This window comes from Cherax quadricarinatus, chromosome 69 (genome assembly GCF_038502225.1).
Source record: "Cherax quadricarinatus isolate ZL_2023a chromosome 69, ASM3850222v1, whole genome shotgun sequence".
NCBI classification, from domain to species: domain Eukaryota; kingdom Metazoa; phylum Arthropoda; class Malacostraca; order Decapoda; family Parastacidae; genus Cherax; species Cherax quadricarinatus.
Genome location: NC_091360.1, coordinates 7,527,778 through 7,544,037, shown reverse-complemented (window position 1 = coordinate 7,544,037; position 16,260 = coordinate 7,527,778). Strand labels below are relative to the sequence as shown.

General features: G+C 38.6%; 1 protein-coding gene across 1 annotated transcript in view; it reads right to left on the bottom strand.

Annotated features, from left to right (window-relative positions):
• Positions 1-4,268: 4,268 nt before the first annotated feature.
• The window catches only part of CAH1 (carbonic anhydrase 1), a 121,084-nt gene continuing 109,092 nt past the window's right edge, over positions 4,269-16,260 (bottom strand). Inside the window, exons 3-7 of the mRNA XM_053795803.2 lie at positions 13,130-13,251; positions 10,592-10,687; positions 8,605-8,719; positions 7,097-7,217; positions 4,269-6,366 (exon numbers count right to left, since the gene is read on the bottom strand). Of these exons, the coding sequence (XP_053651778.1) occupies positions 6,228-6,366; positions 7,097-7,217; positions 8,605-8,719; positions 10,592-10,687; positions 13,130-13,251 (593 nt within the window). The 3' untranslated portion in view covers positions 4,269-6,227. The remainder of the gene's footprint in view (positions 6,367-7,096; positions 7,218-8,604; positions 8,720-10,591; positions 10,688-13,129; positions 13,252-16,260) is intronic.

The following is a 16,260-nucleotide window of genomic DNA, read 5'->3' as shown; positions in this document are numbered from 1 at the left end:
ATTTTCTCAAGTTATTCATAGCGGAGTAATTGAAATTTGTCTTCATTGACCATCACATTGTTTTCTGCTACCCTTTGAAAGATTTAGTTGATGTCCGCTTGGAGATTAGCAGTGTCTTCGATGGATGACACTGCCATGCAAATTCGAGTGTCATCCGCAGAGGAAGACACGGAGCTGTGGCTTACATCTCTATGTCATATATGAGGATGAGGGACAGGCTGGGAGCAAGTACTGTACCTTATGGAACAGTTTTTCACTGTAGCCGCCTCTGACTTTACTTTGTTTACTATTACTCTTTGTGTTCTATTTATTAGGAAGTTATAAATCCATCTACCCATTTTCCTGTTATTCCTTTATCAGGCATTTTGTGTGCTATTACACCATGATCGCACTTGTCAAAGGTTTCCGCAACGTCTGCGTACTATATCTGCATTTTGTTTGGCCTCTAAAGCATTCAAGACCATGTAGTTTGTATAGGCAGGAGCGACATGCTCTAAATCCATGCTGCTCTGGGTTGTGCAACTGATGAATATCCAAGTGGGTGGAGATCTTACTTCTTAGAACCCTTTCAAAGATTTTTATGACATAGGACGTTAGTGCTATCGGTCTGTAATTCTTTGCTATTGCTTTACTGCAACCTTTGTGGAGTGGGGCTATGTCTGTTTTTTTTTTTTTTTTTTTTTGATAGTGGGATGACCCCCTGTGTCCATGCTGCCTCCCCACAGAATACACGTGAAAGGGGCTTCATGCAGTTCTTGATGAACACGGAGTTCCACGAGTCTGAGCCTGGGGTAAAGTGCATGGGTATGTTATTTATTGCTTTTTCAAAGTCTTGTGGTGTTCGGATAAAATTAGAAATTTTTGAATTAACCAAATTTTGAGTGCCCTACCAACCGAACTAACAAAACCTTGCATTGTATGATGAATTGTGTTGCAATTGCTGAGGACCTCCTCTCATTGCTGGAGCCTTAAGTGTCACCACAAATCTTGAAAAATAACGTTAGCTTTCACAATAGACTCCAACGGACAATAAAAAATATATCTCCCACTGATAAATTAAAAATTGTGAATAAACCAGAAGCTGGAAGTACTGAGCTGTGTGTGTGGTTTAATGGGTTTAGCGCTTAGTTATTATTATAGTAATAGCATTGTATCATCACAATGAATGCCGAAGACTGGAGACAGCCTATAATAATAATAATAATAATAATAATAATAATAATAATAATAATAATAATAATAATAATAATAATAATAATAATAATAATAATAATAATAATAATAATAATAATAATCTTTATTTCTACAAGTCCATGTACATATGACATCAGTAACATTCTTCTATATAGAAATAACAAAAAAAGGCACAATATCGTGACTGGAACAATACACAAATAACCCGCACATAGAAGAGAGGAACTTACGACGACGTTTCGGTCCGACTTGGACCATTTACAAAGTCACAGTAACGAAAAAAAGAGGAGGGAGTATATATAGCCAGGAGGTGGTAGTAGTAGTAGTAGTGGAGGGAAGGATGTAGTAGTGGGGAGGTAGTAAGAGTAGGAGGAACCAGTCAAATACTAAGAAAGAGGAGCACTGCAAGGTAGCTGCTGCCCACAGAGAGTAAGAGCAAGAACACCGAGGGGTGAAAATAAATAAATAAATAAATAAAGAAGGAACAAATACACAGGGCAGCGGAAAGACAACCCAAAGGAGAAAAAGGAAAGAGGAAAAGGGAAGAGGGAGAAGAAGAAAAATGAGGAATCAGGTTAGGTCACTAGTGTTCTGAAGTTTTTAGCATTTTACAATGTAGTGGAAGAGGAAGGCATCCACAGAGACGAAGCCACGACTAATAATCATACAAGGAAAGTTGTGTATTAGGGAGGATTCAACCAGACGGCGACTTCTATATAGAAGGTCGCTTGTTATTTACCTGGGGTTTACCTGGAGAGAGTTCTGGGGGTCTACACCCCCACGGTCCAGTCTGTGACCAGGCCTCATGGTGGATCAGCGCCTGATCAACCAGGCTGTTACTGCTGGCTGCACACAATCCAACGTACGAGCCACAGCCTGGCTGGTCAGGTACCAACTTTAGGTGCCTGTCCAGTGCCTGCTTGAAGACAACCAGGGGTCTATTGGTAATCCCCCTTATGTATGCTGGAAGGCAGTTGAACAGTCTTGGGCCCCTGTATTTATATGGATTATTTGGATCTTACCGTGCTAGTGACACCCCTGCTTTTCATTGAGGGGATGTTGCATCGTCTGCTGAGTCTTTTGCTTTCGGAGTGATTTTCGTGTGCAAGTTTGGTACTAGTCCCTCTAGGATTTTCCAGGTGTATATAATCATGTATCTCTCCCGCCTGCATTCCAGAGACTACAGGTTCAGGAACTTCAAGCGCTCACAGTAATTGAGGCGTTTTATCTCCATTATGCATGCCGTGAAGGTTCTCTGTACATTTTCTAGGTCAGCAATTTCACCTGCCTTGAAAGGTGCTGTTAGTGTGCAGCAATATTCCAGCCTAGATAGAACAAGCGACCTGAAGAGTGTCATCATGGGCTTGGCATTCCTAGTTTTGTAGGTTCTCATTATCCATCCTGTCATTTTTCTAGCAGATGCGATTGATACAATGTTATGGTCCTTGAAGGTGAGATCCTCCGACATGATCACTCCCAGGTCTTTGACGTTAGTTTTTCCCTCTATTGTGTGGCGGGAATTTGTTTTATATTCTGATGAAGTTTTAATTTCCTCGTGTTTACCATATCTGAGTAATTGAAATTTCTCATCGTTGAACTTCATATTGTTTTCTGCAGCCCACTGAAAGATTTGGTTGATGTCCGCCTTTGTAGCCAAAGTATAAACGTAAGTAACCATTCTACAGAATTCATTACCTTTGTAACTTGTGAGCTCATTACCTTTGTACCTAGTTCAGCTATCAAAACTTTGGGGGCCCAGTCCCTGGACCCATTACGTACCTCTGTAATCTGTAAATACCTTTGTAACTTGTCATGATTGTGACCAGACTTACCTGCAGTTCATTACCTTTGTAAATTGTGAGTTCATTACCTTTGTAAATTGTGAGTTCATTACCTTTGTAAATTGTGAGTTCATTACCTCTGTAACTTGCTCAGCTATCAAAACTTTGGAGTCCAGTCCCTGGACCAATTATGTACCTCTGTAATCTTTTGACTACCGCCCACAGGATGGGTATGGGGTGCATAATAAACATATTAAACTAAAAAACTGTCCGCCTGGAGCCTTGCAGTGTCTGCAATGGAAGACACTGTCATGCAGATTCGGGTGTCATCTGCAAAGGAAGACACGGTGCTGTGGCTTATATCCTTGTTTATGTCAGATATAAGGATGAGGAACAAGATGGGAGCGAGTACTGTGCCTTGCGGAACAGAGCTTTTCACCGTAGCCGCCTCAGACTTGACTCTGTTGACTACTACTATTTGTGTTCTATTTGTGAGGAAATTATTGATTCATCTACCAACTTTTTCTGTTATTCCTTTAACACGCCTTTTGTGCGCTATTACGCCATGGTCACACTTGTCGAAGGCTTTTGCAAAGTCTGTGTATATTACATCTGCATTTTATTTGTCTTCTAGTGCATCTAGGACCTTGTCGTAGTGGTCCAGTAGTTGGGACAGACAGTAGTTATGCAGAGCATTTCGAGCAAATTAGGGTAATTTTGTCCCAGGATGCGACCCACACCAGTTGACTAACACCCAGGTACCTATTTTACTGATAGGTGGACAGGGACAGCAGGTGTCTTAAGGAAACACGTCCTAATGTTTACAACTGTTCAGGGAAACGACCCCCTGGACCAGTGTGTCAGCTGAGTGTGCCAGCGATCGAGCTATCAGTGTACTCTACAGTGGAAGAGTATACTGACAGTATGTAAATAAGATAAACAATGAGAGTTATGACATTTTAGTGCGAAATCTTTTCGTTCAGGGACTTTATGGGTGGGGGTATACCAACTGTAAGTTGCCAGTGAGGGAGAGAAGTTCTACTACTCCCGGCACCGCCTTCTTTCCTTTGCCCTTCTGTCACTACTTAATGGCAAAAGTCGGACCGAAACATCGTCATACGTTTCATTCTTCTATGTGTGGGCTATCTGTATAGTTTACCTCGCTGCTTAGAGTTTATTCTACTCTGTATTTGTTTTTCTCTCTCACTAACATGAAGACTGTTACTGCCTCTCCATGTGTTTCTTCTTCAGAAATACTGGTAGGGGATTTTTTTGGTTTAATAAAATTCCATATACATGATCTATTTATTAATATATATATATGTATATATATATATATATACGGTGCATATATATATACAAGTATATGATATATTTTTGGTATGAGTTATACCTGCCTTTAATGATTCATATAGTTTTTAAAATTCAGAATATAAATGTTTTATCTTCATTTTAACACTGAAACAGATCAGACATTTTCCCTCCAGTTTGATGCAACATTTATCACAAATGAACAAGTGGAAGATCCATCAAATTTCACTGATCCTGTTCCAGTTATTATCACTTTGGTAAAACAATTCTCTATGAAAATATACTGTATATTAAATTTAAATGTTCACACCATATTTTGTAACAAGAACAACTGACAACCAACAAGTCAAAAAATCCATTATTAACATGTGTGTGTACTTTAGAAAGAGACCTATGATCCGGGAAAAAAAAAATAATATTGCATATTGTTTGATTATAATTCCCAATTAAGAAATAATTTTTGTATGGTGTATGAGTTAGTGCTCCATAGTAAATAATTGCTCGCCTTAAACATATGAATCAAAGTATTTATAAATACTAAATACAAAAAAATTCTGTACAAAAATTTGTCAAACCACAGGAATTAATTATACTGTCAGTCATAATATACAAATAAGCAGAGCAGAATATGTTTTTTCAATATATTTTACACCAAAAATTTCCTGAGAAATTAAACCATTGAACTTTGGAGCACAAGAACATACAAAAATTAGATTTTTTTAATCTAAAAAACTAATAAATTCCCATTTTTTCAACAATGAATAATGAAAATTTCTTAATATTATTATTTGCTGTTACTGTGTATGAAATAAAGATCATTTTTTAAAATTTACATTTCAGGTACTGTGATCAATGTATTAATATATATAAAACTTGCGTTTATTGTTTAATAAAGTATCTTTATTCAAATAAAAAGGTATATAAACATTATTATATGCTGTATCACCATTGTAATAGTATTTAACAGTATTTGGCATCCAACGATTCATTAAAGGAAGACGAGTATAGTAACAACTTGTTTCATAGACTGGAAAACCCTTCACATTGCTGAGGGAAATGCTAATGCAATGGTAAGTACACCACTTGCTGTTTATTAGGGGGAAAAGGGTGTCTAGTATACATATTCTCCTCAGCTTGTAATTTACCTCTTGGGTATATTGCTGTTAGTGCATTTTCCAACTACTGTATTTTAACATGCAAATGCCTAAGGGACTACTGCTATAAATTTAACAAGGGCTCTCGAGGGAGTACGAGAGAATGTTCAACGTTCTTTAGTGTTTTGTAAACATGCAGTATTTAGAGGTAAATTGTGTGTTGCAAAGCACAATACAGGACTGAGTTATGATTGTTTGTATTGTTGTTAGATTTTGGTACCCTGCTGCTCTTGTTGGTACTTGGTACTGTGTTCCTCCTTTTGGTTCTTGGCACTGTGCTGTTCTTGATGGTTCTTGGTACTGTGTTCCTCCTTTTGGTTCTTGGCACTGTGCTCCTCTTGTTGGTTCTTGGTACTGTGATCCTCTTGTTGGTTCTTGGTATCGAGGTGCTGTTGCTGGGTTCTTAGTACTGTGTTCCTCTCGTTGGTTCTCGACAATGTCCTGCTCCTCTTGCTATTTGGTCCTGTATTGGTTTTATTTATAACTATCACTGCTGCTTAATAAAGTCCCTTTCAACAATTATTTATCTTGCTTTTAAAATTGATTTCTGCATATGGTACTGTATAATTTTAGCCTCCGAAAGCTTCAAGTCAGTTTTCATTTATGAGATACACACCTTCATTCTTTTTAAATGTTTCTTGTGCCATTCACAATAATACAATGCCCTGAAATACAATCGTCACTTCAGTTTCTGCATAATCAGAATGTAAACATACGTGCCAATTTTTATCATGTTCAGACACTATTTTTGTATATGCAGTCCAGTATAGCGATTTCTGTAGACTGATTATTCCTCTTGTACTGAATCCTTGTAAACTCTGACAACTCGGTCACAGAGAGGACACGGGGGTCGATAGTTTTCAACCAGTGCTCCTGCTAGCTCATCCTCAGGACAAGTCTCGCAAGGATGATAAGACTTCATTGACCTGAAAAGAGAGAAGGATTTAGGTTAAATTATTCATACAGGTTCCATAAAAGACAGGAGAAGCTGAAAGCAATTGGTGAAATTGAAAGAAATGCATCTGGTGGCTTATATTGCAAAGTTTAATGATAGGATAATATTTATCTCAAAGATTATTATTATTATTATAATTATTAATTATTATTATTATTATTATTATTATTAATTATTGCATCCTACACATAGACAAGAAATTTCAGTTGAATGTCGAAACAGTCTCTTTCCATTGCTGTTCCTTATTTACATGGTTGGATATCATATTTATGGGAAAGCTCTAAACTCATAGGAGCCATGCAGAGGATGCCAATTGCAAGGCAACAGATTACCTTAATAATTTTTAGCTCTTTACGACAAAAAATAAGTTTCAATGTATATATATATATATATATATATATATATATATATATATATATATATATATATATATATATATATATATATATATATATATATATATATATATATATATAAGTATAACCCCTGAGAATTTAGCACTCCCCCATGAATGTAATAATAATCTTAAAATGTGTACTTTTTTCTACATGAGTTTTTTGCTTATGATTAAACGTAAAAAAAAAAAATTATTTTTCATTCAAATTTCCTTGTTACATTGATGATCTCAAATTATGGAGAATACCCATAAGCCTCACTAATCCGTAAGAAATTTGTACTCAAGAGGAAGTGGTAATAATTACCTGAAAGCGTCCATCTGTGTCTGAGACACCTGGATGGGATGTTCGTATACGATCCAGGTGACAGACTCATAGCATGGTGGAGTGGTGAGGGAGCCAGCATATGTCCAGTAGGAGCCATTTTCTGTTATATAGTAAGTTATTTGAGTTTGTACACTAAGTTATTTGAGTCTGTGCACCCATATGGCTCACTCAGCAGTGCCGAGTGAGCCACATGGATTTGTCACTTTCCACAAACACAGCAGCACATCAAGCACGATATGCAGAATAACCACTGTGAAAACATATTAATATTCCAAGGGCTTTCGTGATTTATTACATTATCAAGGAACTGATAATGTGAGAAGTCAAAAAAGCGCTTGGAATTTCACTATTTTTTCACGGTAGTTGTTCTGTATATTGTGATATCACCTGTTTGCTCTGATCTTATTGCAATAAGTACGATATACATTTAACAAGCAAATTAATCATTAAAATATGCATAACTGTTTGCCATTTTTTTTAATATATTGGTCATGTTCCACCAAGGTAAGGTGACCAAAAACAGCTCACCATAATTTACTCCGCAGCTTTTTGTTTACAGAGGTGAGGTGAGTAGAGGTGCATGGTCACCACAGTCTGATGACTCACTGAGCACCCACATCCCCACTCATCTCTCCGAGTGCAGCCACTGTACTGCCCTCTGCCAGAGCTCAGGTTCTGGTTCAGCTAATCGGATTCTCTGAATTCCTTGATGCTCTCTTGTCAAAGGGGTGAACCAGTAAGCCGGCAGAAGGCCTCGGTCGGATGACAAAGCTCCAGTGGCGGGTCATGTGACTAAGACCCGCGTCAGGAAACACTTGTCTTGCTTCCTGACGAATCCTATCTAACCTAAGCTCTTACCACACAGCACGCTAAGCTCATCTCCTCCCTCTCCCGTCTTAAAAAAGAAAAACTCTTGTCTCCATTGATCTAACACGCTTATGACTCCTACCTCTTAAAACCTTCACGACTCACGAAATCGTAATGACACAATTGCAAACAAACCATACCGTCGGTCTGGAGTTTTATGACTCTGATCGCGGGTTCTATTCCCGCCCGTGGTTGGTTTGTTTACCTTATTCACATCCTTTTTCCAAGTCATCCTGGGATATCTTCCATTTACCCCATGTTCCTCCAGCCTGTCTGAATAAATAAACATGTCTACCAAGACGCAGATGAACCACAGAGATGTCAGGAAACAGTCTCACGGTGGTCAGGAAGTGGAATGACCTCTACGAAGAAGTGGAGGCAGGTTCCGTATATAATTTGAAGAGCAGGTACGATAGGGCCCACGAGGCTCGGAAGGAGCGAATCTGGCAAGCTGAAAGGCGGGGCCAGGAGCTAAGACTCGACCACTGCAATCACATGTAACTACATATAGGTGAGTACATATATTGAATGAATGATGGTGAATGCTGTAGGCTTCTTATGATCACTCTACCTTGGTGGGAGACAGAGACAGCGGACGTGGTACAATATAAATCACTTACTGGGGATGAACGCAGCTGGACTGATTGGTTCAGTGACAGTAATAGCCTGACCCTTGTGTTGCACGAAGGGTAGTAGCTTGCACACCTTGTTCAGTTCCTCGTGTTCACTGCCAACCTGTGTGTTCAACACCAATTAGTATAACATCGACATGAATATTAACGAAATATAGGCTAAGAGAGAAATAACATTTGGATATCTTAATAATCTGCACAATCAACGTCTTGTACCTAGTAGTAGTAGTAATAATAATAATAATAATAATAATAATAATAATAATAATAATAATAATAATAATAATAATAATATATAATAATAATAATAATAATAATAATAATAATAATAATAATAATAATAATAATAATAATAATAATAATAATAATAATAATAATAATAATAATAATAATAATAATAATAATAATAATAATAATAATAATAATAATAATAATAATATAATAATAATAATAATAATAATAATAATAATAATAATAATAATAATAATAATAATAATAATATCTTTATTTACTACAAGTACATGTACATGGTATACAGACCATAGCTGACATCAATGACATACTACTATATAGAAAGTCCCTTGTTATGCTCAGTATTTCGGGCAAATTAGGTCCAGTGTCCCAGGATGCGACCCACACCAGTCGACTAACACCCAGGTACCCATTTTACTGATGGGGAACATAGACAACAGGTGGAAATAAACACGTCCAATGTTTATATTCTGACTTGCAACTATAAGAACCTCTCCTTCGTAGCAGCTTGTGAAACAAACTTAATTTTCAGATGTTTTAGTCATATACTTTTCGGTACTGTATACCATTAATATTATGTATTAGTATATTACATGATTACCATTCCAGGAAGGAAGGGATGGGGGGAGGGGGTTGCTTTGATACTGGCGAAGGGATCCTGATCCAAATAATCCATATAAATGCAATAACCCTTCGTTCACTTGGATCAAACCAGAATACTTTCCGTTTCCCTGAAGCTCTGTGATACCTCAGAGTCTTTCACTTTTTTACTAATAAGCTTCTAAGCATAGAAAGAATCTATTCATTTAAAATGTTATTATTTACCCCTAAAAATTTTATTTTTAATCTTGATATGTTAAAATGTAAAGTAAAAGGACACACGTGCAACTAATGTGACATTTTATTGTGGCGACGTTTCGCTCTCCAGATAAGATAAGATAAGATAAGATTTCGTTCGGATTTTTAACCCAGGAGGATTAGCCACCCAGGATAACCCAAGAAAGTCAGTGCGTCATCGAGGACTGTCTAACTTATTTCCATTGGGGTCCTTAATCTTGTCCCCCAGGATGCGACCCACACCAGTCGACTAACACCCAGGTACCTATTTGCTGCTAGGTGAACAGGACAACAGGTGTAAGGAAACGTGTCGAAATGTTTCCACCCGCCGGGAATCGAACCCGGGCCCTCCGTGTGTGAAGCGGGAGCTTTAGCCACCAGGCCACCGGGCCAGGAGCTTTGTCAAGCCGAAACGTTGCCACAATAAAATGTCACATTAGTTGCACTTGTGTCCTTTTACTTTACATATCGTCGGTAATTCTACCAACATTATTACAATATGTTAAAATGAAAATCCATTTATTTTGCCTCTCACTGCAAAAACATTGTCTTTGACTACGAATCAAAATTTCGCAACTGTTTAACAAAACTTACTCTTGTGTTCTTAAAAATATTAAAAACTAAAATAAATACTTTTTAAATTTTGGATTATCAGTAAATGGCTTTCCAGAGAGGTGCCTTGATGCTGATGAAGGGCTCTTGATCTGCTCAGAAGAAGAGGGTAATTTCAATTCTTCGAATCACCAGCCCCTCATTACATCAAGACACCTGGAAGGGTCTTTGCTGACAAAACACCGTGTGAAACTTATTCCATTTGATATTTTTAATATTTTCCTACAAAGAATAACATTCTTCAACTAAAAGATGCATGTATATTAAGCCTCACCTCTAAAAACATTCCCAGGACAGCAAGACCGCCGTCAGAGGATGCTGCTTCAGCAAAGCTTGAGAATTTGCTCTTATTCCAGTGTACCAAGTGTAGCTGCAAGAGAGAGCCTTGTTAGGTTAATATATCTAACATAATTTTTGTTAATACGGGGTGCAGGGAAGAAATTTTTTCTAAAACTATTGCTTCTTGTGAAGACTGATGACCTTTGTAAGACTTTTTGAAGACTGGTTTTTTTGATATGAGACTTTTACTTTTTTATGATGGACTTTTGTGATAAGCAGCCAAAGGAAGTCAGGGTGATAGACGCAGCTAGACTTAATGTGGTGAATGGGACAGAGTCAGAAGAATGAGACGCAGACTAAGTCATTTTAGGTTGGATAGTCAGGAGGTTTGTGATGGTCAGAGAGAGAACTGTAGGTGGGTGAGTAGGTAGAGTTTTAGGGGTTGTGGAAGATACTCCGGGGAGAACATAAGACATGTTTAATGTGCTCAAGGAAGCGGTGGTGTGGAATATCTTGCATCGAAAGGGAATTACTGTGATGTGTCAGAGAAGGCAATGGTCGCTGTGATTTGTGCTGAGCATTGCTGTGATATCACCCTAAACGGTACGTAGGACTGTAAATAATAAAAAACTAAGGACATGTACAGTGGTGTCTTGTGCAGTGAGGTGTCATGCTTGGTGTAGAGAAGTACCATGAAATAACAATGAACATCGCATGTATTGTGAGGTATATAAGTGAGTTAAATCAATACTAAAGAGGAAGTATATATATGCCATACGATAGAATTTGGTAAGGACAGAGAAAAACGGAGGTAGAAACAATGAAGCACTGCTTCCTCCCTCCCGTATCCCACACAGGAAGTGACACAGTGGAAATACGGCGAACAGACATGAGCCCCTAATCTTTTGATCACCGCCACCATGGTTATGGCGTGGTTGGAAGGCAGAGTGATAAGATAAGATTTTGTTCGAAATTTTAACCCAGGAGAGTTAGCCACCCAGGATAACCCACGAAAGGCAGTGCGTTACCAAGGAACTGGCGTGCGGGTAAAGACGGCAATACAGAAATAGCAACGTTTCACTCAAAATCGGCTTTTTCAAGACTCTATAAAGCTCACCATTAACTAAAACATCGTCTAAGTAAAACTTGTTCTGCTGGAAATAACAAATATCCAATGGAAATTAGTCACGTTGACTCTTTTGGGTTATCCTAGGTAATTTACACTATGTATGATAATTATATTTGTGTACCTGTGCCTAAATAAACTTATTTACAATTATGGGAATGAGGAACGTAATTAGATAACAAACACTGGCCAGAGTGTACTGAAAAACTATTGCTTCGTGAAATTTAGCGACAAGATTCCTGTTAACTATTGTTCAATGTATTATCATAACTGTACACAGAGTGAAACTATGTAATGTGGGATCGTCAGTGATGTGTTGGGCTTTGACTGACTGATTCGTCAGGAACTATGTCCTGACACAAATCTTAATCCTAAAATGAGCCGTCTTGTTGGGCTTGTGTGGAGACTTGTATAGTCAGCTCAGGATAACGTATACGTTGACCCAGGCGTGGTAAGGAGGGGAAGGAAGGACAGGGGAATGAAGTAACTGACTAAGTTTGGCTGAGAGAGGAGAAGGAATAATAAAAAAATGGCCCATCCATTTTTTTTATTTTTACGACTCACGAATCACACATTTATTAAAAATGTGTGATTTCCTCATTTTACATCACCATGACATGTATGTAAGTTACACATCAATAGTGTCATGTGCATCGGTTGGGAAGGGCGCATAATTAGGAGGGTGAAGGTAGTTGCCTTTTTTCTTGAAGCAGGCCTGTTAGAAGGAAAAATAAGCCATACTGACGTCATGCTCTAAGTTGCCTGTCCCCTTCTCGTCTCCTGGAAAAGTTCCAGCTATCTCCCATGAGTTATAGCGCTATAAATTTTTTTGTTACCCAGGACTATAGTAAAGTTTTGAAATAGTGGCGTATTAAGTGCTACGAAGGACATTCCATACGACCATTGATGAACCTCGAAATAACTCTCGTTTGTGATTACACTATTGAAATTACTGACACCATTATATCTCATGTGTTTACTTTCGTCAGCAATCTGTGATGGTTACACTAAATACTAGATCAACCTTCCCACGTAATAATATAGGATAAACAAGGAAAGGTTTGAGAATGGGTTTGAGAAAGTCTTTCCTAAACCCTGACTAAGAGGATTGTAACACTGTTTTGTTCGTGAATACGAGACTTCGTGAATACAGCCAAGAAAGATGGGGATAAAATGAGACTGAAACTGGAATTCACATTGAAATTCTGAGAGTGATGAATGATAAAATATGAAGAATGAGACACCTGTGCAACATCTGTATTGATAAAGCCACTGGATGGCGAAACGTCTACAAGTAAAGATACCCAGATGTTGCACAAGTTTCTTATTCTTCAATCAACCTGTCGGTTTTCTATACCCTTTATTCAGAGATGTAAAAGTTGCATTACTTGTGGAGTCACGACTCACCTCAGCAGCGTAGCACTTGCCATTGACAGTGTGTTCTGAACCTTTGTCGTTGGTCTTGCCCCAGTGGCAGTGGAACTGTTCTAGCACGTACTCGTCAGTGCCCAGTGGACCGCCCTTCAGGCCTGAAAGGGGATAATGCATCACAATACTGAAACGAAGGTCTCATCATATCTTGGAAAATCACAGATTGTGTTGGAGTGACGAAGTAAAGACACGAGTTCCTCTTTTATCTCTTAGTGGTTCTGGATATTATATTTCCCAAGGCCCGGTTTCGGGCCATTCCTCTGAGGTTGGAAGGAAAATATAACTGAATAAAGAACTATTAAGAGGCACACAGGGAAGTAAATCAGAAATTTGTAAGATTTACATAACAAGCTTTATATTGTGGTTACATTTCGCTTATCTAAAGCTTTAAGTAATCAAATCAACGTCGTCACACTAATATCTTGGTCTGGACCCGTGTTTTGTCATCAACATTGTCTGCAGCACACATTTGTATCCTGTGTAAGGTGACTGGAGACCCAATCTAAGATATTATTATTATTACTATTATTATTATTATTTTTTTTTATTTTTTTTTTTTTTTTTTTTATTATCACACTGGCCGATTCCCACCAAGGCAGGGTGGCCCGAAAAAGAAAAACTTTCACCATCATTCATTCCATCACTGTCTTGCCAGAAGGGTGCTTTACACTACAGTTTTTAAACTGCAACATTAACACCCCTCCTTCAGAGTGCAGGCACTGTACTTCCCATCTCCAGGACTCAAGTCCGGCCTGCCGGTTTCCCTGAATCCCTTCATAAATGTTACTTTGCTCACACTCCAACAGCACGTCAAGTATTAAAAACCATTTGTCTCCATTCACTCCTATCAAACACGCTCATGCATGCCTGCTGGAAGTCCAAGCCCCTCGCACACAAAACCTCCTTTACCCCCTCCCTCCAACCCTTCCTAGGCCGACCCCTACCCCGCCTTCCTTCCACTACAGACTGATACACTCTTGAAGTTATTCTGTTTCGCTCCATTCTCTCTACATGTCCGAACCACCTCAACAACCCTTCCTCAGCCCTCTGGACAACAGTTTTGGTAATCCCGCACCTCCTCCTAACTTCCAAACTACGAATTCTCTGCATTATATTCACACCACACATTGCCCTCAGACATGACATCTCCACTGCCTCCAGCCTTCTCCTCGCTGCAACATTCATCACCCATGCTTCACACCCATATAAGAGCGTTGGTAAAACTATACTCTCATACATTCCCCTCTTTGCCTCCAAGGACAAAGTTCTCTGTCTCCACAGACTCCTAAGTGCACCACTCACTCTTTTTCCCTCATCAATTCTATGATTCACCTCATCTTTCATAGACCCATCCGCTGACACGTCCACTCCCAAATATCTGAATACGTTCACCTCCTCCATACTCTCTCCCTCCAATCTGATATTCAATCTTTCATCACCTAATCTTTTTGTTATCCTCATAACCTTACTCTTTCCTGTATTCACCTTTAATTTTCTTCTTTTGCACACCCTACCAAATTCATCCACCAATCTCTGCAGCTTCTCTTCAGAATCTCCCAAGAGCACAGTGTCATCAGCAAAGAGCAGCTGTGACAACTCCCACCCTGTGTGTGATTCTTTATCTTTTAACTCCACGCCTCTTGCCAAGACCCTCGCATTTACTTCTCTTACAACCCCATCTATAAATATATTAAACAACCACGGTGACATCACACATCCTTGTCTAAGGCCTACTTTTACTGGGAAAAAATTTCCCTCTTTTCTACATACTCTAACTTGAGCCTCACTATCCTCGTAAAAACTCTTCACTGCTTTCAGTAACCTACCTCCTACACCATACACTTGCAACATCTGCCACATTGCCCCCCTATCCACCCTGTCATACGCCTTTTCCAAATCCATAAATGCCACAAAGACCTCTTTAGCCTTATCTAAATACTGTTCACTTATATGTTTCACTGTAAACACCTGGTCCACACACCCCCTACCTTTCCTAAAGCCTCCTTGTTCATCTGCTATCCTATTCTCCGTCTTACTCTTAATTCTTTCAATTATAACTCTACCATACACTTTACCAGGTACACTCAGCAGACTTATCCCCCTATAATTTTTGCACTCTCTTTTATCCCCTTTGCCTTTATACAAAGGAACTATGCATGCTCTCTGCCAATCCCTAGGTACCTTACCCTCTTCCATACATTTATTAAATAATTGCACCAACCACTCCAAAACTATATCCCCACCTGCTTTTAACATTTCTATCTTTATCCCATCAATCCCGGCTGCCTTACCCCCTTTCATTTTACCTACTGCCTCACGAACTTCCCCCACACTTACAACTGGCTCTTCCTCACTCCTACAAGATGTTATTCCTCCTTGCCCTATACACGAAATCACAGCTTCCCTATCTTCATCAACATTTAACAATTCCTCAAAATATTCCCTCCATCTTCCCAATACCTCTAACTCTCCATTTAATAACTCTCCTCTCCTATTTTTAACTGACAAATCCATTTGTTCTCTAGGCTTCCTTAACTTGTTAATCTCACTCCAAAACTTTTTCTTATTTTCAACAAAATTTGTTGATAACAGCTCACCCACTCTCTCATTTGCTCTCTTTTTACATTGCTTCACCACTCTCTTAACCTCTCTCTTTTTCTCCATATACTCTTCCCTCCTTGCATCACTTCTACTTTGTAAAAACTTCTCATATGCTAACTTTTCTCCCTTACTACTCTCTTTACATCATCATTCCACCAATCGCTCCTCTTCCCTCCTGCACCCACTTTCCTGTAACCACAAACTTCTGCTGAACACTCTAACACTACATTTTTAAACCTACCCCATTCCTCTTCGACCCCATTGCCTATGCTCTCATTAGCCCATCTATCCTCCAATAGCTGTTTATATCTTACCCTAACTGCCTCCTCTTTTAGTTTATAAACCTTCACCTCTCTCTTCCCTGATGCTTCTATTCTCCTTGTATCCCATCTACCTTTTACTCTCAGTGTAGCTACAACTAGAAAGTGATCTGATATATCTGTGGCCCCTCTATAAACATGTACATCCTGAAGTCTACTCAACAGTCTTTTATCTACCAATACATA